Source organism: Marmota flaviventris, chromosome 5 (assembly GCF_047511675.1).
Source record: "Marmota flaviventris isolate mMarFla1 chromosome 5, mMarFla1.hap1, whole genome shotgun sequence".
In the NCBI taxonomy this organism is placed as follows: domain Eukaryota; kingdom Metazoa; phylum Chordata; class Mammalia; order Rodentia; family Sciuridae; genus Marmota; species Marmota flaviventris.
The window spans coordinates 45,145,263-45,170,777 of NC_092502.1; the positions used below are offsets into that span (position 1 = coordinate 45,145,263).

A 25,515-nucleotide genomic window follows, 5' to 3' on the forward strand; every position below is an offset into this window, starting at 1 on the left:
TGTCTCAAAACAAAAAAGGGTTGGGGATGTAACTGGTAAAGTGCCCCGTGTCCCCAGTTAAACAAAACAAAACAAACAAAAAAAAAAAAAATGTGAATATTCTAATGTATTATTCAATTGCTGAAATTTAAATTTAAAAATATATTAACATTCTAGAAACCTGATACTCATATGCGCTTTATCAATTTGATTATTTGTCATATTTTCCTTCATTCCTTTGATATTTAATAAAGCTCTACCAAACTCCTGACTCAACTCATGTAGGATTAAATGAGAAATTGAATTTGAGCCAAAGCTTGTGATGCATCTCTTTTACTTTCACTTCATAGTTTCTCCAGTGAGCTTTACATGATTTTCATGTCCCCACATAAACTTTTGCAATTTTTTTTTTTTTTTTTTTGGTGGTGCTCGAAATGGAAACCAGGGCTCCACACATGCTAGGCAAGAGCTCTACCACTCAGCTGCATCCCCAGCCCTGCATACCATTTTATGATTCCCCCCGCCAGTTCTGGGGATTGAATACAGGGATTCATATTTACTAAGCAAGTGCTCTACCACTGAATTATATCCCCAGCATACACTTTTATAAAACCTTTTACTCTGACATACTTAAAAGTTGCAGACACACCTCTCACATGTGTTCTTCAATAAATACATCCTCCAAAGTTGCATATTCTAAGCAACTTAGCAAGACCCTCTTTCTAAATAAAATCTAAAAAAAGGCTGGGGATGTGCTCAATGGTTGGGTGCCCCTAGGTTCAATCTATTAAAAAAAAAAAAAACCCACACATTAACAACAACAACAAAAAGCTGTAGTACAATATCAACCACTTATTCACTTCAGGATATCACACAAACACTTTAATGGCAACCCTTAATTTAGTTAGAACATCAGGATAAATGTGAAAAAAAATGCAGAGGATGAGGATACACCTCAAAGAAATGTGGCATGAAAGGAACCCTAAACACATGAAAGAGACGTGGCATGAAAAAACAAACAAACAAACAAAAACCCCAAAAGTACCCTGTGCTGGAGAAAGAAAATGCACACTCAAGTTGTAGCATGGTTACTCATCTCTCTCTCTCTCTCTCTCTCTCACACACACACACACACACACACACACCTTGTAAGTCACTTCATACTTGGGGCTCAGATTTATAAATAATCAAAAAAGAGTGAGAAATTAAGCCATTAAAATCTTTTATAAAGCCACAATTCTGAGTTTCAAGTAGATGCAGTTTTATTACTAGATGACTATTTTTGATATTTTTAAGCTCTTAATGTCAAGGCACACATGCACTAGTATGCCTTTCTTAGGAAGCAGCATGGGAAAAACTATCAGAATTTAAAATGTACGTTTTTTTTTTTGCTCCAGCAATTCCATATTTATAAATTTAAAAATAAATACACAGGTAATGACATATTTTCAAGGATCTTAATAGCAATGTATTTGTAATTGTGAAAATAAGGCACTGATATTTATGAAATGCAATACTACAAAAATATTAAAAATATGGATATTATAAGGCAATTATAATAATTTGAATGGAAGTTATCTTACTGACTCATAATCTAATCTCAGATCTTTGTGTGTATGCATCGATACATCTGTATATTTGTCTAGTATGTATGAAGAAGTATTGGATGAGTAATGCTTAAACACAGTCACTTAACATATTCTCCCTCTGTATACACACAAGAGATCTGCAGGATTTGTTTTAGGAAGTACAGGCTGGGATGAGGATAAAGAGGACTATCAGTTTCTTTTTTAAATTATAAAACTAAGATTCCAGTGTAAAAAACAATGAAGTGAATTAAGCTATATATTAAAAAAAAAAAAAACTGAGTAATTAAGCACTAGTCATTCCAGTATCACTTAAAAGTTCACTTTCCTCACTGATCTGAGTTTTGCTCTTACTGCATTATAATATGCTATTGAGACTTTCCTGGGATTTTCTTCTGTTCCACAGACTGTCTGTTGATATGTCTGGTGTAACACATTATATCAAACGTAATTCATTCAGCCATATGTCTTTATGTTCACACTTTATTGCACAGTATTGCACTGCATAAATGCATCATCTTCAGTGCAATTCTCACAACTTACAAAATATTGCTGTAATATCCTTGAAAATGTAACATTGCCCATTTGCATGTTTAAGCTAATTTACAAATACAAAGAGTGCACATGTTATACCGAGAAGATGGCGGCGAGGGGAGTGCATTGCCCCCGTGTGCCGCGTCACTGTGTGGGAGTATGACGAGTCAGGACGGCTAAAGGCTATCTTGTTAGGAATTTCCAGCAATAGTGGGGTGCTCCGGAACCTGGAGGAAGGATTTCCATCGCACGAGGATTGGCTACGGGGACTCAAACGCGAGAGATTTGTGGCATGGAGGGTAACACTGCTTATTCAGCAAATCGCCCCGCGGCTAGAGTCTGCAGCACGCGCTGGGAAACGAGGAGGAGATAGTGGCGCAGGGATACAGCGCTGCAGTTTCTGCCAGCCGTGCAAGCACCGTAATCAGTGCTGAATTCTGGGTTCGAGACGGGGGAAGGAAGCGGTCCATTTCGGTTCTGCACACCGGTCAGACCACAGAGGAGGCCAGCGGCCACCATCTTGGAGAGCTGACGTCACCATCCCTGTTTTCGACTGATGGCAGCTCATTCAGCCATAGAACAGGTAATTTCAGGTTGCCATTCGCCTGCGGCTTGCAGACAGATTATTCAGGCTCAGTGCCTGAGTGCTTCTTGGAGCCTGCTCTTATCAGAGCATACACCGAGCACGGAGCGGCCGAGTTCCCACTCCCGGAACTGCCCTGGCCCAGGGCTAAGAAGCCCGAGGAAACTGCTTCTTGGAGCCTGCTCTTATCAGAGCATACACCGAGCACAGAGCGGCCGAGTTCCGGCTCCAGGAACTGCCCTGGCCCAGGGCTAAGGAGCCCGTGGAAACTGCTTCTTGGAGCCTGCTCTTATTAGAGCATACACCGAGGACGGAGCAGCCGAGTTCCGGCTCCCGGAACTGCTCTGGCCCAGGGCTAAGGAGCCCGCGGAAACTGCTTCTTGGAGCCTGCTTTTATCAGAGCATACACCGAGCATGCAGCGGCAGAGTTCCAGCTCCCGGAACTGCTCTGGCCCAGGGCTAAGGAGCCCGCGGAATCTGCTTCTCGGTCCGGGTCCTGCTGAGGGCCGGTCAGGACTCACCCGTTGCTTTGGTTACCCGGCAAAGGGAACGAAATGCTGCCATTCGCATAGGATACCAACATGGCAGAGATCTGATGTCATCAGAAAGCGGCGGAGGAGAGAACTTCATCAATACCAGCGGCGACAGAAACAGTTGATCTCCTGGTAGGGAGGGTGAGGCACAGACACCCGAGTCTCTCTCGATTTGTCGTCGAGCCGGGCCGCCGCCTGCGCCCGGAGCAGGCCCAGTGGCTCGCTGGCGTGCTGATCGCGTGACCCCAATTGGAGAGGGGGCGGAGCGGAGCCGCCACCCGCGCCCGCAAGGTGAGCAGACCCGCGACCCAGTGGTACACGGGCGTGGTAGGAGGGGCAGGGCAGAGCCGCCGCCCGCGCCTGCACGGTAAGCAGACCTGTGACAGACTGGCGGGTCAGGCCCAGCGGCCTGCCAGCGTGGTACACACGTCACCCCAACTGGAGTAGGGGCAGAGCAGAGCCTTCGCCCGCGCCCTGATCAGGCTCCGCCGGTGTGGTGGTCACGTGACCCCAATTGGAGTGGGGGCGGAGCGGAACCAGCACCCGTGCCCGCAGGGTGAGCAGACCTGCGACCAACCTGCAGATCAGGCCCAGCAGTCCGCAGGTGTGGTAGGAGGGGCAGGGCAGAGCCGCCGCCCGCGCCTGCAAGGTAGGCAGACCTGCGACAGACCGGCGGATCAGGCCCAGGAGCCTGCTGGCGTGGTACACACATCACCCCAATTGGAGTAGGGGCAGAGCAGAGTCGCCGCCCGTGCCACGAACAGGCCCAGTGACCTGCTGGCGTGGTAGTCACAACACCCCAATTGGAGTAGGGGCAGAGCAGAGCCGCCACCCGTGCCCGAAAGGTGGGCAGACCTGTGACCGACCAGCGGGACAGGCCCAGTGGCCTGCCGGTGCGACAGACACGTCACCCCATTTGGAGTAGGGGCAGAGCAGAGCCGCCGCCCGCGCCTGCAGGGTAGGCAGACCTGCAACCGACCGGCGGATCAGGCCCGGTGGCCTGCCGGCGTGGTACACTCGTCACCCCAATTGGAGTAGGGGCAGAACAGAGCCGCCGCCCGAGCCCGGAACAGGCCCAATGACCTGCCGGCGTGGTAGTCACGACACCCCAATTGGAGTAAGGAGAGAGCAGAGCCGCCGCCCGACCCTGCAAGGTAGGCAGACCGCCGCCCGACCCTGCAAGGGAGACTTTTCAACTCTACAAGAGCAATATAAATATATAGGGGAAAAAAATTCTCAAAAACACAACAGTTTCACCAAGCAGAAAGAAACGCAAGCAGTATGAAAAGACAAGGAAAGAAAGGACCACAAGCAATGCAGGTCAACTCAACTTTAGAAGAGGTAACAGCTGCAGCAGACGGAATGTCAGATAAAGAATTCAGGATATACATGCTTCAGATAATCTGGAGTATCAAGGAAGACATTAGACAGCAAAATCAGACAATGAAATATCACTTCGACAATGAATTACACAAACAAATCCAGGAAGCAAAGGATCAACTATACAGGGAGATAGAGGTTATAAAAAACAAACAAACAGAAATCCTAGAAATGCAGGAAGCAATAAACCAACTTAAAAACTCAATGGAGAATACTACCAGCAGAGTAGAACACTTAGAAGATAGAACATCAGACAATGAAGACAAAGTATTTCAACTGGAAAAGAACATAGACAGCTCAGCAAGACTGTTAAGAAACCATGAGCAGAACATCCAAGAAATATGGGATAACATTAAGAGACCAAACTTAAGAGTCATTGGGATACAGGAAGGTACAGAACTCCAAACCAAAGGAATGAGCAATCTATTCAATGAAATAATACGAGAAAACTTCCCAGACTTGAAGAATGAGACAGAATCCCAAATCCTAGAAGCCTACAGGACGCCGAATGTGCAAAATCATAAGAGATCCACACCTAGACACATTATAATGAAGATGCCCAACATACAGAATAAGGAGAGAATTTTAAAAGCTACAAGAGAAAGGAAGCAGATTACATTTAGGGGTAAGCCAATCAGGATAACAGCTGATCTTTCAACACAGACTCTGAAAGCTAGAAGATCCTGGAATAACATATTTCAAACACTGAAAGAAAATGGGTTCCAACCAAGAATTGTGTATCCAGCGAAATTAAGCTTCAGGATGGAAGATGAAATTAAAACCTTCCACGATAAACAAAAGTTAAAAGAATTTGCAGCTAGAAAACCATCTCTTCAAAACATCCTCGGCAAAACATTACAGGAAGAGGAAATGGAAAATAACAATGAAAACCAACAGTGGGAGGTAGGACAGTAAAGGGGGGGGGGAAATAATCAAAGAGGAAAACAAACCATGTTTAGTAACAGAAATAAACAAATATGGCTGGAAGAACAACCCATATCTCAATAATAACCCTAAATGTTAATGGCTTAAACTCACCAATTAAGAGACACAGGCTAGTAGAATGGATCACAAAACAAGACCCAACAATATGCTGCCTACAGGAGATGCATTTGATAGGAAAAGACATACATAGGCTGAAGGTGAAAGGTTGGGAAAAATCATATCACTCATATGGACTTCGGAAACAAGCAGGAGTGTCCATACTCATATCAAATAAAATAGATTTCAAGCCAAAGTTAATCAAAAGGGATAAAGAGGGACACTACATACTGCTTAAGGGAACCATACACCAACAAGACATAACAATCATAAATATATATGCCCCAAACAATGGTGCAGCTATGTTCATCAAACAAACTCTTCTCAAGTTCAAGAGTCTAATAGACCACCATACAATAATCATGGGAGACTTCAACACACCTCTCTCGCCACTGGACAGATCTTCCAAACAAAAGTTGAATAAGGAAACTATAGAACTCAATAACACAATTAATAACCTAGACTTAATTGACATATATAGAATATACCACCCAACATCAAGCAGTTACACTTTTTTCTCAGCAGCTCATGGATCCTTCTCAAAAATAGATCATATATTATGTCACAGGGCAACTCTTAGACAATATAAAGGAGTAGAGATAATACCATGCATCTTATCTGATCATAATGGAATGAAACTGAAAATCAACGATAAAAGAAGGAAGGAAAAAGCATACATCACTTGGAGAATGAACAATAGGTTACTGAATGATCAATGGGTTATAGAAGACATCAAGGAGGAAATTAAAAAATTCTTAGAGATAAATGAAAACACAGACACAACATATCGGAATCTATGGGACACATTGAAAGCAGTTCTAAGAGGAAAATTCATTGCTTGGAGTTCATTCCTTAAAAAAAGAAAAAACCAACAAATAAATGATCTCATACTTCATCTCAAAATCCTAGAAAAAGAAGAGCAAAACAACAGCAAAAGAAGTAGTAGGCAAGAAATAATTAAAATCAGAGCTGAAATTAATGAAATCAAAACAAAAGAAACAATTGAAAAAATTGACAAAACTAAAAGTTGGTTCTTTGAAAAAATAAACAAAATCGACAGACCCTTAGCCATGCTAGCGAACAGAAGAAGAGAGAGTACTCAAATTACTAACATACGGGATGAAAAAGGCAATATCACAACAGACACTTCAGAAATACAGAAGATAATCAAAAATTATTTTGAATCCTTATACTCCAATAAATTAGAAGATAGTGAAGGCATAGATAAATTTCTTAAGTCATACGATCTGCCCAGATTGAGTCAGGAGGATATAGACAACCTAAACAGACCAATATCAATTGAGGAAATAGAAGAAACCATCAAAAGACTACCAACTAAGAAAAGCCCAGGACTGGATGGGTATACAGCAGAGTTTTACAAAACCTTTAAAGAAGAACTAATACCAATACTTTTCAAGCTACTTCAGGAAATAGAAAAAGAGGGAGAACTTCCAAATTCATTCTATGAGGCCAACATCACCCTGATACCTAAACCAGACAAAGACACTTCAAAGAAAGAAAACTACAGACCAATATCTCTAATGAACCTAGATGCAAAAATCCTCAATAAAATTCTGGCGAATTGGATACAAAAACATATCAAAAAAATTGTGCACCATGGATAAGTTTAAAGATGGCGGCGAGGGGAGTGCATTGCCCCCGTGTGCTGCTTCACTGTGTGGGAGTATGACAAGTCAGGACGGCTAAAGGATATCTTGTTAGGAATTTCCAGCAATAGTGGGGTGCTCCGGAACCTGGAGGAAGGATTTCCATCGCACGAGGATCAGCTACGGGGACTCAAACGCGAGAGGTTTGTCGCACTGCTTATTCAGCAAATCGGCCCGAGGCTAGAATCTGCAGCGTGCGCTGGGATAGAGACGCAGGGTTACAGCGCTGCAGTTTCTGCCAGCCACGCAAGCACCGTACTCAGGGCTGAATTCTGGGTTCGAGACGGGGGAAGGAAGCGGTCCATCTCGGTTCTCCACACCGATCAGACCACAGAGGAGGCCAGCAGCCACCATGTTGGTAAACTGACGTCACCACCGCTGTTTTCGACTGACCGCAGCTCATTCAGCCATAGAATAGGTAATTTCAGGCTGCAATTCGCCTGCGGCTTGCAGACAGATTGCTAGGGCTCAGCGCCTGGGTGCTTCTTAGAACCTGATCTTATCGGAGTGAATACCCAGCGCGGAGCGGCTGCTGAGCCCGCGGAGGCTGCTTCTTGGACCCTGCGCCTACCAGAGCATACAACAAGCACTAAGCAGCCGAATTACGGCTCCCGGAACTGAGCCCGCGGGGACTGCTTCTTGGAGCTTACATTTATAGGAGCTTACACCGAGCACGGAGTGGCCGAGTTCCGGCTCCCGGAACTTCCCTGGCCCGGGGCTAGGAGCCCGCGGAAACTGCTTCTCGGTCCGGGTCCTGCTGAGGGCCGGTCAGGACTCACCCGGTGCTTTGGTTGCCCGGCAAGGGGAACGAAATGCTGCCATTCGCATAGGATACCAACATGGCAGAGATCTGATGTCTGCAGAAAGCGGCGGAGGAGGGAACTTCATCAATACCAGTGGTGACATAAGCAGTTGGTCTCCTGGTAGGGGGGGTGAGGCACAGTCACCCGAGTCTCCTCAATTTGTCGTCGAGCCAGAGGGAAGGAGCCGGGCCGCCGCCAGCGCCCGGAGCAGGCCCAGCGGCTTGTCAGCGTGGTGACCGCGTGACCCCAATTGGAGAGGGGGCGGAGCGGAGCCGCCACCCGCAACCGCAAGGTGGGCAGACCCGCGACCCAGTGGTACATGGGCGTGGTAGGAGGGGCAGGGCAGAGCCGCGGTTCGCGCTGTGACGAATGAGCGTGCAAGGTAAACAGAGCTGTGACAGCCTGGCGGGTCAGGCCCAGTGGCCTGCCAGTGTGGTACACACGTCACCCCAACTGGAGTAGGGGCAGAGCAGATCCTTCTCCCACGCCCGGATCAGGCCCTGCCGGTGTGGTGGTCACGTGACCCCAATCGGGGGCGGAGCAGAACCGCCACCCGTGCCCGCAGGGTGAGCGGACCAGTGATCAACCTGTAGATCAGGCCCAGGGGTCCGCAGGCGTGGTAGGAGGGGCAGGGCAGATCCGCCGCCCGCGCCTCCAAGGTAGGCAGACCTACAACAGACCTGCGGATCAGGCCCAGGAGCCTGCCGGCGTGGTACAAACACCACCCTAATTGGAGTAGTGGCAGAGCAGAGTCGCCGCCCGTGCCAGGAACAGGCCCAGTGTCCTGCAGGCGGGGTAGTCACGACACCCCAATTGGAGTAGGGACAGAGCAGAGCCTCCACCCGTGCCCGAAAGGTGGGCAGATCTGCGACCGACCAGCGGGACAGGCCCAGTGGCCTGCCGGTACGACAGACACGTCACCCCATTTGCAGTAGGGGCAGAGTAGAGCCGCCGCCCGCGCCTGCAGGGTAGGCAAACCTGCAACCGACCGGCGGATCAGGCCCAGTGGCCTGCCGGCGTGGTACACTCGTCACCCCAATTGGAGTAGGGGCAGAACAGAGCCGCCGCCAGCTCCCAGAACAGGCCCAGTGACCTGCCGGCGTGGTAGCCACGACACCCCAATTGGAATAAGAAGAGAGCAGAGCCGCCGCCCGCACCTGCAGGAAAGATACGCAAGCAGTATGAAAAGACAAGGAAAGAAAGGACCACAAGCAATGCAGGTCAACGCAACTTTAGAAGAGGTAACAGCTGCAGCAGATGGAATGTCAGATAAAGAATTCAGGATATACATGCTTCAGATGATCTGGAGTATCAAGGAAGACATTAAACAGCAAAATCAGACAATGAAAGATCACTTCGACAACGAATTACGCAAACAAATCCAGGAAGCAAAGGATCAACTATACAGGGAGATAGAGGTTATAAAAAACAAACAAACAGAAATCCTAGAAATGCAGAAAGCAATAAACCAACTTAAAAACTCAATGGAGAATACTACCAGCAGAGTAGAACACTTAGAAGATAGAACATCAGACAATGAAGACAAAGTATTTCAACTGGAAAAGAACATAGACAGCTCAGCAAGACTGTTAAGAAACCATGAGCAGAACATCCAAGAAATATGGGATAACATTAAGAGACCAAATTTAAGAGTCATTGGGATACAGGAAGGTACAGAGCTCCAAACCAAAGGAATGAGAAGTCTATTCAATGAAATAATACAAGAAAACTTCCCAGACTTGAAGAATGAGACAGAATCCCAAATCCTAGAAGCCTACAGGACGCCGAATGTGCAAAATCATAAGAGATCCACACCTAGACACATTATAATGAAGATGCCCAACATACAGAATAAGGAGAGAATTTTAAAAGTTACAAGAGAAAGGAAGCAGATTACATTTAGGGGTAAGCCAATCAGGATAACAGCTGATCTGTCAACACAGACTCTGAAAGCTAGAAGATCCTGGAATAACATATTTCAAACACTGAAAGAAAATGGGTTCCAACCAAGAATTGTGTATCCAGCGAAATTAAGCTTCAGGATGGAGGATGAAATTAAAACCTTCCACGATAAACAAAAGTTTAAAGAATTCGCAGCTAGAAAACCATCTCTTCAAAACATCCTCGCCAAAGCATTACAGGAAGAGGAAATGGAAAATAACAATGAAAACCAACAGTGGGAGGTAGGACAGTAAAGGGGGGGGATAATCAAAGAGGAAAACAAACCATGTTTAGTAACATAAATAAACAAATATGGCTGGAAGAACAACCCATATCTCAATAATAACCCTAAATGTTAATGGCTTAAACTCACCAATTAAGAGACACAGGCTAGTAGAATGGATCACAAAACAAGACCCAACAATATGCTGCCTACAGGAGAGGCATTTGATAGGAAAGGACATACATAGGCTGAAGGTGAAAGGTTGGGAAAAATCATATCACTCATATGGACTTCGGAAACAAGCAGGAGTGTCCATACTCATATCAAATAAAATAGATTTCAAGCCCAAGTTAATCAAAGGAGATAAAGAGGGACACTACATACTGCTTAAGGGAACCATACACCAACAAGACATAACAAACATAAATATTTATGCCCCAAACAATGGTGCAGCTATATTCGTCAAACAAACTCTTCTCAAGTTCAAGAGTCTAATAGACCACCATACCATAATCATGGGAGACTTCAACACACCTCTCTCGCCACTGGACAGATCTTCCAAACAAAAGTTGAATAAGGAAACTATAGAACTCAATAACACTATTAATCACCTAGACCTAATTGACATATATAGAATATACCACCCAACATCAAGCAGTTACACTTTTTTCTCAGCAGCACATGGATCCTTCTTAAAAATAGATCATATATTATGTCACAGGGCAACTCTTAGACAATATAAAGGAGTAGAGATAATACCATGCATCTTATCTGATCATAATGGAATGAAACTGAAAATCAACGATAAAAGAAGGAAGGAAAAAGCATACATCACTTGGAGAATGAACAATAGGTTACTGAACGATCAATGGGTTATAGAAGACATCAAGAAGGAAATCAAAAAATTCTTAGAGATAAATGAAAACACAGACACAACATATCGGAATCTATGGGACACATTGAAAGCAGTTCTAAGAGGAAAATTCATTGCTTGGAGTTCATTCCTTAAAAAAAGAAAAAACCAACAAATAAATGATCTCATACTTCATCTCAAAATCCTGGAAAATGAAGAGCAAAACAACAGCAAAAGAAGTAGAAGGCAAGAAATAATTAAAATCAGAGCTGAAATAAATGAAATCGAAACAAAAGAAACAATTGAAAAAATTGACAAAACTAAAAGTTGGTTCTTTGAAAAAATAAACAAAATCGACAGACCCTTAGCGATGCTAGCGAAGAGAAGAAGAGAGAGAACTCAAATTACTAGCATACGGGATGAAAAAGGCAATATCACAACAGACACTTCAGAAATACAGAAGATAATCAAAAACTATTTTGAATCCTTATACTCCAATAAATTAGAAGATAGTGAAGGCATAGATAAATTTCTTAAGTCATACGATCTGCCCAGATTGAGTCAGGAGGATATAGAAAACCTAAACAGACCAATATCAATTGAGGAAATAGAAGAAACCATAAAAAGACTACCAACTAAGAAAAGCCCAGGTCCAGATGGGTATACAGCAGAATTTTACAAAACCTTTAAAGAAGAACTAATACCAATACGTTTCAAGCTACTTCAGGAAATAGAAAAGGAGGGAGAACTTCCAAATTCATTCTATGAGGCCAACATCACCCTGATACCTAAACCAGACAAAGACACTTCAAAGAAAGAAAACTACAGACCAATATCTCTAATGAACCTAGATGCAAAAATCCTCAATAAAATTCTGGCGAATCGGATACAAAAACATATCAAAAAAATTGTACACCATGATCAAGTAGGATTCATCCCTGGGATGCAAGGCTGGTTCAATATACGGAAATCAATAAATGTTATTCACCACATCAATAGACTTAAAAATAAGAACCATATGATCATCTCGATAGATGCGGAAAAAGCATTTGACAAAGTACAGCATCCCTTTATGTTCAAAACTCTAGAAAAACTAGGGATAACAGGAACATACCTCAATATTGTAAAAGCAATCTATGCTAAGCCTCAGGCTAGCATCATTCTGAATGGAGAAAAACTGAAGGCATTCCCTCTAAAATCTGGAACTAGACAGGGATGCCCTCTCTCTCCACTTCTGTTCAACATAGTTCTCGAAACACTGGCCAGAGCAATTAGACAGACGAAAGAAATTAAAGGCATAAAAATAGGAAAAGAAGAACTTAAATTATCACTATTTGCAGATGATATGATTCTATATCTAGCAGACCCAAAAGGCTCTACAAAGAAACTATTAGAGCTAATAAATGAATTCAGCAAAGTGGCAGGATATAAAATCAACACACATAAATCAAAGGCATTCCTGTATATCAGCGACAAATCCTCTGAATTGGAAATGAGGACAACCACTCCATTCAAAATATCTTCAAAAAAAATAAAATACTTGGGAATCAACCTAACAAAAGAGGTGAAAGACTTATACAATGAAAACTACAGAACCCTAAAGAGAGAAATAGAAGAAGATCTTAGAAGATGGAAAAATATACCCTGTTCATGGATAGGCAGAACTAACATCATCAAAATGGCGATATTACCAAAAGTTCTCTATAGGTTTAATGCAATGCCAATCAAAATCCCATCGGCATTTCTTGTAGAAATGGAGAAAGCAATCATGAAATTCATATGGAAAAATAAAAGACCCAGAATAGCAAAAACAATGCTAAGCAGGAAGTGTGAATCAGGCGGTATAGCGATACCAGACTTCAAACTATACTACAGAGCAATAGTAACAAAAACAGCATGGTACTGGTACCAAAACAGGCGGGTGGACCAATGGTACAGAATAGAGGACACAGAAACCAATCCACAAAACTACAACTATCTTATATTTGATAAAGGGGCTAAAAGCATGCAATGGAGGAAGGATAGCATCTTCAACAAATGGTGCTGGGAAAACTGGAAATCCATATGCAACAAAATGAAACTGAATCCCTTTCTCTCGCCATGCACAAAAGTGAATTCAAAATGGATCAAGGAGCTTGATATCAAATCAGAGACGCGCCGTCTGATAGAAGAAAAAGTTGGCTACGATCTACAGTCGGTGGGGTCGGGCTCCAAATTCCTCAATAGGACACCCATAGCACAAAAGTTAATAACTAGAATCAACAAATGGGACTTACTCAAACTAAAAAGTTTTTTCTCAGCAAAAGAAACAATAAGAGAGGTAAATAGGGAGCCTACACCCTGGGAACAAATCTTTACTTCTCACACTTCAGATAGAGCCCTAATATCCAGAGTATACAAAGAACTCAAAAAATTAGACAATAAGAAAACAAACAACCCAATCAACAAATGGGCCAAGGACCTGAACAGACACTTCTCAGAGGAGGACATACAGTCAATCAACAAGTACATGAAAAAATGCTCAACATCTCTAGCTGTCAGAGAAATGCAAATCAAAACCACCCTAAGATACCATCTCACTCCAGTTAGATTGTCAGCCATTAGGAAGTCAAACAACAACAAGTGCTGGCGAGGATGTGGGGAAAAGGGTACACTTGTACATTGCTGGTGGGACTGCAGATTGGTGCAGCCAATTTGGAAAGCAGTATGGAGATTTCTTGGAAAGCTGGGAATGGAGCCACCATTTGACCCAGCTATTCCCCTTCTTGGTCTATTCCCTAAAGACCTAAAAAGAGCATGCTACAGGGACACTGCTACATCGATGTTCATAGCAGCACAGTTCACAATAGCAAGACTGTGGAACCAACCTAGATGCCCTTCAATAGACGAATGGATTAAAAAAATGTGGCATTTATACACAATGGAGTATTACTCTGCATTAAAAAATGACAAAATCATAGAATTTACAGGGAAATGGATGGCATTAGAGCAGATTATGCTAAGTGAAGCTAGCCAATCCCTAAAAAACAAATGCCAAATGTCTTCTTTGATATAAGGAGAGTAACTAAGAACAGTGTAGGGACGAAGAACAGGAGAAGAAGATTAACATTTAACAGGGATGAGAGGTGGGAGGGAAAGGGAGAGAGAAGGGAAATTGCATGGTAATGGAAGGAGACCCTCAGGGTTATACAGTGGAGGAGGTAGAGAGAGAGGAGGGGAGGGGAGGGGAGAGGTGGGGAGGGGGGAGGGTGGAGGATGGGAAAGGCAGTGGAGCACAACAGACACTAGTATGGCAATTTGTAAATCAATGGATGTGTAACTGATGTGATTCTGCAATCTGTGTATGGGGTGAAGGTGGGAGTTCATAACCCACTTGAATCAAAGTGTGGAATATGATATGTCAAGAAATTTGTAATGTTTTGAACAACCCACAATAAAAAATTAAAAAAAAAAAAAAATTGTGCACCATGATCAAGTAGGATTCATCCCTGGGATGCAAGGCTGGTTCAATATACGGAAATCAATAAATGTTATTCACCACATCAATAGACTTAAAAATAAGAACCATATGATCATCTCGATAGATGCGGAAAAAGCATTCGACAAAGTACAGCATCCCTTTATGTTCAAAACTCTAGAAAAACTAGGGATAACAGGAACATACCTCAATATTGTAAAAGCAATCTATGCTAAGCCTCAGGCTAGCATCATTCTGAATGGAGAAAAATTGAAGGCATTCCCTCTAAAATCTGGAACAAGACAGGGATGCCCTCTCTCTCCACTTCTGTTCAACATAGTTCTCGAAACACTGGCCAGAGCAATTAGACAGATGAAAGAAATTAAAGGCATAAAAATAGGAAAAGAAGAACTTAAATTATCACTATTTGCAGGTGACATGATTCTATACCTAGCAGACCCAAAAGGGTCTACAAAGAAACTATTAGAGCTAATAAATGAATTCAGCAAAGTGGCAGGATATAAAATCAACACGCATAAATCAAAGGCATTCCTGTATATCAGCGACAAATCCTCTGAAATGGAAATGAGGACAACTACTCCATTCACAATATCTTCAAAAAAAAAAAAAAATAAAATACTTGGGAATCAACCTAATAAAAGAGGTGAAAGACTTATACAATGAAAACTACAGAACCCTAAAGAGAGAAATAGAAGAAGATCTTAGAAGATGGAAAAATATACCCTGTTCAAGGATAGGCAGAACTAACATCATCAAAATGGCGATATTACCAAAAGTTCTCTATAGGTTTAATGCAATGCCAATCAAAATCCCAACGGCATTTCTTGTAGAAATAGAGAAAGCAATCATGAAATTCATATGGAAAAATAAAAGACCCAGAATAGCAAAAACATTGCTAAGCAGGAAGTGTGAATCAGGCAGTATAGCGATACCAGACTTCAAACTATACTACAGAGCAATGGTAACAAAAACAGCATGGTACTGGTACCAAAACAGGCGGGTGGACCAATGGTACAGAATAGAGGACACAGAAACCAATCCACAAAACTACAACTATCTTATATTTGATAAAGGGGCTAAAAGCATGCAATGGAGGAAGGATAGCATCTTCAACAAATGGTGCTGGGAAAACTGGAAATCCATATGCAACAAAATGAAACTGAATCCCTTTCTCTCGCCATGCACAAAAGTTAATTCAAAATGATATATCAAGAACTATGTAATGTTTTGAACAACCAACAATAAAAATTATAAAAAAAAAAAAAACAAAATGGATCAAGGAGCTTGATATCAAATCAGAGACACGCCGTCTGATAGAAGAAAAAGTTGGCTAAGATCTACATTCGGTGGGGTCGGGCTCCAAATTCCTCAATAGGACACCCATAGCACAAAAGTTAATAACTAGAATCAACAAATGGGACTTACTCAAACTAAAAAGTTTTTTCTCAGGAAAAGAAACAATAAGAGAGGTAAATAGGGAGCCTACACCCTGGGAACAAATCTTTACTCCTCACACTTCAGATAGAGCCCTAATATCCAGAGTATACAATGAACTCAAAAAATTAGACAATAAGAGAACAAACAACCCAATCAACAAATGGGCCAAGGACCTGAACAGACACTTCTCAGAGGAGGACATACAATCAATCAACAAGTACATGAAAAAATGCTCACCATCTCTAGCTGTCAGAGAAATGCAAATCAAAACCACCCTAAGATACCATCTCACTCCAGTAAGATTGGCAGCCATTATGAAGTCAAACAACAAGTGCTGGCGAGGATGTGGGGAAAAGGGTACACTTGTACATTGCTGGTGGGACTGCAAATTGGTGCAGCCAATTTGGAAAGCAGTATGGAGATTTCTTGGAAAGCTGGGAATGGAGCCACCATTTGACCCAGCTATTCCCCTTCTCGGTCTATTCCCTAAAGACCTAAAAAGAGCTTGCTACAGGGACACCGCTATATCCATGTTCATAGCAGCACAATTCACAATAGCAAGACTGTGGAACCAACCTAGATGCCCTTCAATAGACGAATGGATAAAAATAATGTGGCATTTATACACAATGGAGTATTACTCTGCATTAAAAAATGACAAAATCATAGAATTTACAGGGAAATGGATGGCATTAGAGCAGATTATGCTAAGTGAAGCTAGCCAATCCCTAAAAAACAAATGCCAAATGTCTTCTTTGATATAAGGAGAGTAACTAAGAACAGAGTAGGGACGAAGAGCAGGAGAAGATGATTAACATTAAACAGGGATGAGAGGTGGGAGGGAAAGCGAGAGAGAAGGGAAATTGCATGGAAATGGAAGGAGACCCTCAGGGTTATACAGTGGAGGGGGTAGAGAGAGAGGAGGGGAGGGGAGGGGAGAGGTGGGGAGGGGGGAGGGTGGAGGATGGGAAAGGCAGCGGAGCACAACAGACACTAGTATGGCAATATGTAAATCAATGGATGTGTAACTGATGTGATTCTGCAATCTGTGTATGGGGTGAAGGTGGGAGTTCATAACCCACTTGAATCAAAGTGTGGAATATGATATGTCAAGAAATATGTAATGTTTTGAACAACCAACAATGAAAAATTAAAAAAAAAAAAAAAGAAATATTAAAAAAAAATGAATGTATCACGTATCTAAACAGAAGACAGCTGTTCCTCGAGGTAGTGAAGGGCACATTTTCTGAATCAATAAATTGTTTTTCTGTCCACTAAAAAAAAAAAAAAAAAAGAGTGCACATGTTAAATTCCGATGCTTTTTACAAAGGAGAATTCAGAGTATATTTTAATGTCTGGTAGAGTTGGTGCCCTCTCATTCTTTTTTCCTCCAGGTTATTCTAATATGTTATCTCAAATGATAACATGCATAACATTAATGGGATGTCATTAAATTTACAAATTAAGCTAAGGAGAAAATCCTGTTTTGATATTGAATGTTCGTATCTAAGAATATGGTATAGTATTTTACTTGTTCAAGTCTATTTTTTGGGGGAGAGGGTATTTCAAGTCTTACTGTTTTGAACAAAAAGATTTCTCATATAGGTTTTAGACATCAGGTTTATACATTTTTTTTTTTTTTTTTTGCAATCACAACGGGGGTCTTCTCTTGATCTGAATCTAATTTAGGTTTGTGTGTATATATACATATACACACATATAGTCTTTTATTCTTTTTTAAGATATTTTTATTTATCTATAATTATACATACAGAACAGTGCTGAAATCATGTATACAGCTTAATATTCATTAAATGAATGCACCTATGTAACCAGCACCTAGGATCATAAAACAAAACATTACCAGCACCATAGAGCCTCCTTGTATTCTCTTCTAGAGCCAAAGAAGCCAGGAAAAAAATATAGTATACAACATGGTCCACTTATATAAAGTTCAAAACCAGGCAAAATTAATTGATGATTAAGTCTCGGTAGCACTTACCTTTCAGAAGGGAGGTAGAAGCTGAAAGAAGTGATTTCTTAAAACACACATGAACTTTGCCTGTTCTGAACTTAATTAATAGAATCATAGTATACACTCTGTGACTGGTGAAGGCTACTGATTATTTGTTAAGTGTACTTAATAGCTATCATTAAGTTCTTTTATAGTATATATAATTTATATAAAAATTGCTTTGGGTTTTCCAAATACATATAATCATATCTGTAAACAGCTTTACCTTTTTATTAGTTCATGTCTTTGTTTTGTTTAACTTTCTTTGTTTAAATTATGAACACAGTGTTAAACAGTAGAGGATACAGTGGGCATGTCTTGTTCCTGAGTTTGGTTGGAATGCCACTCTGGGGCATAAATACAATGTTAATAAGATATTAATCAGTTTCTACACCTTGAGTACTTAATTCTATCAGATGTCTTCTGCAAAGATAACCATAATTTTTTCTTTTGCTTGTAATATATTTTCTAATATTGGATTATCCTTGCATTTCCTAATATATACTGAACTCAGTCATGATTAATACTTTTTCAAAGTGCTATTGGATTGTTTGCTAGTAAATCATTAAACTTTATGCATTGATATTCATTGGACTAGTATTTTATTTTTGGTACACTATTTGTCAGGTTTTCTAATAAGTACTATTATACTCATTAACAAAATGAACTTGGAAAGTTTTTTTTTTTCAATTTAAGGTTCAAGATTCTTCTGTCTACTCCTTGGACTTGTTTAAGCAACACTGGGAATATCTGATCTTAAATGTATGGTAAGAATGACAATCTGGGTCTAAATGCTTATTTTTGGTAGGAGATCCTTTAATCACTTGTTTCTTCTATGCCTAGTTTGTTTGGTTTTCTGTATGTATTAAATTTTGGCAATTTGCATTTTTCTTTATAAAGCTTTCTAACTTGTATTAAAAAATCAGTTAAAAAAATCTTGTTTTATGGTTATCCCCCCTTGTCATTTTAAGTTTTTCTTATTTGTGCTTCCTCTCCCCCTCCTTTTTAAAAAACAAATCAGTTGATAGTTTGTGTATTTAATTGAGCTTCATCCGCCAACCCAAAGAATCAGCTTGTCAGTTTATTGGCTCTACTGTTCTGGTTTTCTACCAATTACTTTTGGTTTTCTCTGCAATGCTGGGATCAATACTTTTTGCTTTTATCTTTACTAATTCCTTAATTGTGTTTACTTCAGCTTTTAAGACTACTGATACCATACAGACACTATAATTGCTCTCATAACTGCTTTTTGTTTTGAAGCATTAGGTTTCTATATGTCTTGAAATCATGTCTCTCTGGTGTGTTTTCATTGTCTATGGGATGTTGATGTACTTATTTCCTATTTCTTATACTAACTTTGAATGTCAATGGACAGCAATCTTGTTTAGTTTTTTAAAAAAGTGAGTTTTCCTATGCTTTTGGGAAGAAGGGGTACTCTAGGTTAACTTTTTCAGCTTCACAATCCCAGAACTCCTTCCCCTCTCCACCCCACATTGATTTAAATGATTGTGTTTCCGTGTTTATATATTTTTATCTACTGGCCTTCTTGACTACTTCTCTCTCTCTTTTTAATCCTATTGTACCTGTCTTGTCCACCCTGGATTCTAATTTCAGCAGTTTTTTGCAGTGTTGTCTTATTACTTTCAAAAAGTACACAGTATAAAACCCAGGCTGCTCTAGTGTAACCATCAGACCTTATCATATTGCTTTAAGACTCACCTGCCTGCAGATGGGACTCTGTAGAACTCTTCCCCATTTTAGCATCTATTCTCAGGTGGCCCACTGCACTTTGTAGTGAGCAGCTCTGCATACTGTCATAGTTCTCTAACTTGCAAGGCTCAGAAACCAGCTGCCTTCCTCACAGATGGTGAAACCACGTGAGTCAGCGTTTTATTCTTTTACTTGTATTATCAGGTTCATAGGAATTCCCTGCCATCTAGTTTTGTAGACAGTGTGTCTGTGGCTACCCCAATTACTCTGTCTTCTTATGGAGAGATTAAAAACTACACTGCTGCCATCATCTTCCCTGAGTTTACATTCTGTTAAGACCTTTATTGTAGATTAGAGGCTTTAAAAATAATTTTGTGATTATGACACTATAATTAAGAATATGCTGTATTTCAGGCACTATGCTAAGTGTTTACATGTAACACCTCATTTAATTCTTAACCAATCCTGTAAATTAAGTTTTAATATTTTCCTCATTTTACCAATGGGGTACCTGGGGTCCAAGATAATGCTGAACTGGCAGATTTGAGATATAAACCCAAACCACCTGATTCCAGAGCATCTTCTCATTAACAATCCAATATGATCAGGTCCAAGAATTTTCAAACTACATACCTCTATTAGCAAAATTTCTACTTGAATTTAGGTTACTTATGAATAAGAGTCTAAAAAAAATCCTCAATACATATTACAAATCAAATTTAACACACTATAGATAGTAAACAGGTTAACAGTAACTTCTACTATCTTCAAAAACAAAAACAAAAACAAAAAACCCCCACCAAACCAAAAACTGCTAGAGAAGAGAAAATTTAGACCCTGGGAACAGTTATTTGAGTTTGATCTTCATAGTTTTCTTCTCATTCCACCACTACTTCTAAAGAACCAAGTATATTTATAAAATATTGTATATAATTTACTTTATTAATCAATACTTTTCTTGTGAATTATTTTTAAAAAGTTAGAAATAGTCTTTCCAAAACTCACAACAGCCCAGTATTTTTTGGTCAGTATGTTTTGGTGAAAAGTGAACATTCACTGGCCTCTAAAGTTTCACAAGAAACTTTGTCTCTCAGTGTGTATCAATTAGAATCATTCTATTATTAATATTCTTTTGCTATTAAATTATTCAAGGAGTTAGAAAATATCTAACAGTTTTATAAATGACTTTTACATTAGAATTCACTTAACTTTCATTTATGAATATAATTACTATTAGTACTTTTCTTATCTTCTAACCTTGTTAGTGACTCAGGAAAAATGTGGGATTTCTACATACTCATAAAGCCATTATATACATGTTATTTTAACTCTCAACCTCTAATAGATGACTGACTTTGAGATACGGATATCTTAAATTGTGAGGATTTAAAAGCAACTTGAATAACTCATGGAAGAATAATATCTTTTGATAAGTCTATTTTTTTCCCTACCACTGGAAGATTTTTTTCTTCCTTTTGTTTCTGAAGCTGGGGATTGAACTCAGGGCATCACAAATGCTAGACAAACACTGAATCACTGAGCTACCCCCAGCACTATTTTATTTCTAATAAAATACATCTGATTTTGCAAATTCCAGTTTAAAACTAAACATACCAATGATTCTAATAAACAAATCATTTTTCCAAGTACATGCTAGGTTTCCCTTGGGAAGGGTTATTTTAGAATATTCTTGAAATTAGGCAAGAAATTAAATAAATTGAAAATATTTGTAATTCTTAAAGAGAACACAACTTAGTTTTTATATTGATGTCTGTAGAACTAATGATTCAACTTTTATCATTACCAAGATTAACTTAAATCTAGCTCCATTAGTGAGATTTCCTTCTTCATATCAGTATCAGACTCATATCTCTGAAAGTGACTAAGTGATAGATGTGATTTATTGACAGGTTGACTACTAATGTAGAGTCTTTACAACATCACCTTTGTGATTAGCTAATTCACTGAATTAATACAAAGTAATGAACAAAAATGCAACTCTAATTCTTATCCTCTAAATGGTTACATTCCCCTGCCACTTACCTGAAAATATAAAAATATAAACTACTATGACTATGTATGGAGCTGCACCATTGAATTTATTTGGGAGGTTCTGTTTTTGCATTTAAATTTTTTATTTAATTTGAAAAAGCTAGAAAATTATTTCAGGTCGAATATTCCTTATCCAAAATGCTTAGGATCAGAAGTGATTTAGATTTTCATTTTTTCCCCAGATTTTAGAATATGTGCATATACATAATATCTTGTGAATGAGACCTAAGTCAGAACACAATGAATTTGTTTCATATATACCTTACATAAATAGCTGAAGCTAATTTTATACATTTTTACTGTGTTTATTACATTTTCACTGTAATCTGTCGTAAGAGGTCAGATAATTTTCTACTTGAGTGTCATGTTGGCACTCAAAAAGTTTGGATTTTGAACTATTCTAGATTTCAGATTGTTGGATTAGGGATGCGCAACCAGATAGTTTGAAATAAGAACAGCTAATAACACACTGGTGTCAACAAAAATTTTAAATGGCTAAAAGTAACTATTAGAAAAGTATAATTTTCAGTATCATGAATCTTAGAAATATAAACAGAAACACTAAATGCTTTTCCTTCTATATAAGAATGTTTTCTCCCCCACCCCTAGAAAAGACAACTAATGATATGAGATTAAAATAAAACATAACTGGTAGTCACACCAGCAATGTCTACATATACATAAAGATCCACACAGCACAAAACTTTCTCTTTCATAATCACAATTAAATTACTCTTTCCTCAGTTACATAATAGTTTTCTTAAAACAATCTCCCTTTAGAAAACTATCTTATTAATTAGGCTTATTTACTTTTTTCCAGTCATTAATTTCATTTATATTGGCCGCATACGTTTAATTGGCACACTTCAGAATAAGATAAAATAAGCCATTCTGTAAAAAAAAAAAAAAAAAAAAAAAATTATGGGATCATCTGTTTTCAAAGACTAATCCCAGATACTTAATTCATTAATGCAATTTTTTTTAACATCAGCAGTCAAGATTTTTAAATGATCATTAAGTCCTCAACTGAAGATTATCAATGCTATATGAAGTACAAACTTGTTTTGAAGATTTGTGTTCACTTTATATAAGATACAATTTGTACTAGGAGTTTTAAAAAAGATAACCTACATACATACAGTTAATTTACCTCAAAGAACTTCTTAGAAATATTGTATAAACATTTAAGAACCACAACAGAATCCAATGTGGTTCAAACTTCAACAAAGATTTTCTTGAAACCTAGTACAAAGGTTACTGGCTCAAGACCATTTTCCAAAGTGATATCAGTATGAGTTTTGATTGTAAGACTCTATCCCTTAAAAAAAGAGCACACTTGGTTATACATGGCTTTTAACCTTGAGCTACAGTTAGGCTACAAATCCCACCCCCCTAATCTAAAATCAGTCATGTGGAGATATGTACATTCTCTGAGCACTGTTTAGAGTCCTTGTTTTTCCAGCTTTGATGAAGATCTCTAAGGCGTTCAGAAGTCCGTGTGCTTACATTCAGAGCAGGATGAACTTTACAAATTCCACTTTCCTCCATTAGTGACAGGCCACAGATCCCAAAGTATGCATGCAAAGCATCTGAAAAGAAGACATTTAAAAAATCCTAACAGGCATCTGTACATGCTACAAAATATTTTAGCTACAAAAAATCTACATTAAAATTATATTTTAAGAAAGGCAAAATACAGTTTTTGAAATGCTTACTTTCTCAGTTTCAAAAACCAATTAAAACAAATCGGATATTAAAATATTTTATTAATGAAATTATTAATAACTAAGAACAGTTACAACAAGAGAAGATGCAATTACCAATATTCTCTGAGAACAAAGAAAGAATAGCAGTAATATAAAAGACCTCTCACTTTAGTGGGTTTTTCCTTTTGCTTATTACACAAAATGGAAACAAATGCCTGTCACTCTATATTAGAAAGGAAAATAAGTCTACCTCTGAATCTAAGCAATACAGCTTACCCTCCTACCTTTAAGTTTTAAGTACGGCAATTCTTAAACCATATACTAATATTGTGTTAAATCTAAAAATAATGCATTCTGGAATGTTGTCTCATATTTAATTCTTCTATTTAGGATTATGTCAGCCATTCTAAAAATATCTGACCTGACCACAAACAAGCAAGCAAACTCACATTCTATTTGGTTACAATAACAATTCTTTTGTAGTGGCCTCACTACACTTTCACATCTTCAAGGGGACACCAATCTTCTTAAAAAAAAAAAAAAAAGTGTAGAGACTGAAATCATTTGTCTCCTGGAGCCTTATTTAAAAAATTCTGGGGCTGGGGATGTGGCTCAAGCGGTGGCGCGTTCGCCTGGCATGCGTGCGGCCTGGGTTCGATCCTCAGCACCACATACAAACAAAGATGTTGTGTCCGCCGATAACTAAAAACTAAATATTAAAAAAAAAAAATTCTCTCTCTTTAAAAAAAAAAAATTCTGAAAAGCTCAGAACTGTGTTGTTGTGGGAACATTATAAAAGAACAGTTTTGCAGTGGCCAAGATTTTTTCTTATTTTTGAACTGGCCAGCATGTATGACATTAAGATCTATTAAACTTCAAAACATCTTACCAAATCAAACTTCATTAAGCATTACTGCTTAGTTTTATTCTGGCTTTATTTCCTATAATTTTCAGACTAGAAATATTAAGCTTAATTTCCTTTGTACTGTTATGTTATTTCATAGAGTTATTTTAAAATTATAAGGCGCACAAAGCAACAATGAGGTTCATTTTTTAGAAACTAGAAAATTGTTCCAGGAAAAAAGGTGAAAAAGAAAGCATGAAAGTGTCAGGCTCAGCTTCACATTCCTGTAATTCCAGCTATGCTGTAGGCTGAGGCAGGAGAATTTCAAGCTTGAGGCCAGCCTGGGGAACTTAAGGAAACCCAGTCTCAAAATAAAAATGGCTAGGGGATATAGCTCAGTAGTAGAGTGTAGAGTACCTTGGGGTTCTATTCCAAGTACCACAGAAAGGAGGAGTAAGGGAAGAGGCATAATATACATATAGAATAATAAAAAATAGAATCTTATATTAATTAAATTAAAATATTTACAGATGAAGTAAAGCTTTTTTTTCCCCCTCAAAAAAATTTTTAAGTCAAAAAGAACAGAACTTGTTTCAAATCTCAAATAGTTTCTTTAAAAAAGTCTTATCTGTAGGTGATGACACTACCTACTTTAACTTAATAAGGTAAAGATGTATTTACTTCATAATAAAAGTCACTTTTTACAAAAGTTCCTTCCATAAAAGTATATAAAAATCTCCTCATGTCAAATCTGCTACTAGACTTACTAGAACTCTCTGGTGTATAGGCTCTAGAGAAACTGTAATCAGAGACACGGTAATCTATCTGTAAAAAACTCAATAGTTTTATAAATTTTTAAATATTTACACAAATGTCCAAGTTAGCAACTGATCTTTGTAGAAAAGAAGTTAAAGATCTACACAAAAAATAAAAACTATTCTGTATTCATACAGAAAATAATTACCTGGATGACTATCTGGCCATTTGGCAAATCCCCCTACAAGGCGATCTTGAGTTGATAAGATGTAATTTCTATTTTTCTCAAAGTTAGTGTATTGAAAAATTTTCAGAAGCTGAAATGACAAAATTAATTGATATAAAACTTTTATATTGGTCTTTGGTTCACATTTCAGGTATGCATCATTTAGATA

General features: G+C 39.2%; 1 protein-coding gene across 1 annotated transcript in view; it reads right to left on the bottom strand.

Moving 5' to 3' along the window:
• Positions 1 to 20,683: 20,683 nt before the first annotated feature.
• Positions 20,684 to 25,515, bottom strand: part of Pggt1b (protein geranylgeranyltransferase type I subunit beta) — a 62,969-nt gene continuing 58,137 nt past the window's right edge. Inside the window, exons 8-9 of the mRNA XM_027941099.2 lie at positions 25,329 to 25,437; positions 20,684 to 23,403 (exon numbers count right to left, since the gene is read on the bottom strand). Coding sequence (XP_027796900.1) covers positions 23,222 to 23,403; positions 25,329 to 25,437 — 291 coding nt within the window. The 3' untranslated portion in view covers positions 20,684 to 23,221. The remainder of the gene's footprint in view (positions 23,404 to 25,328; positions 25,438 to 25,515) is intronic.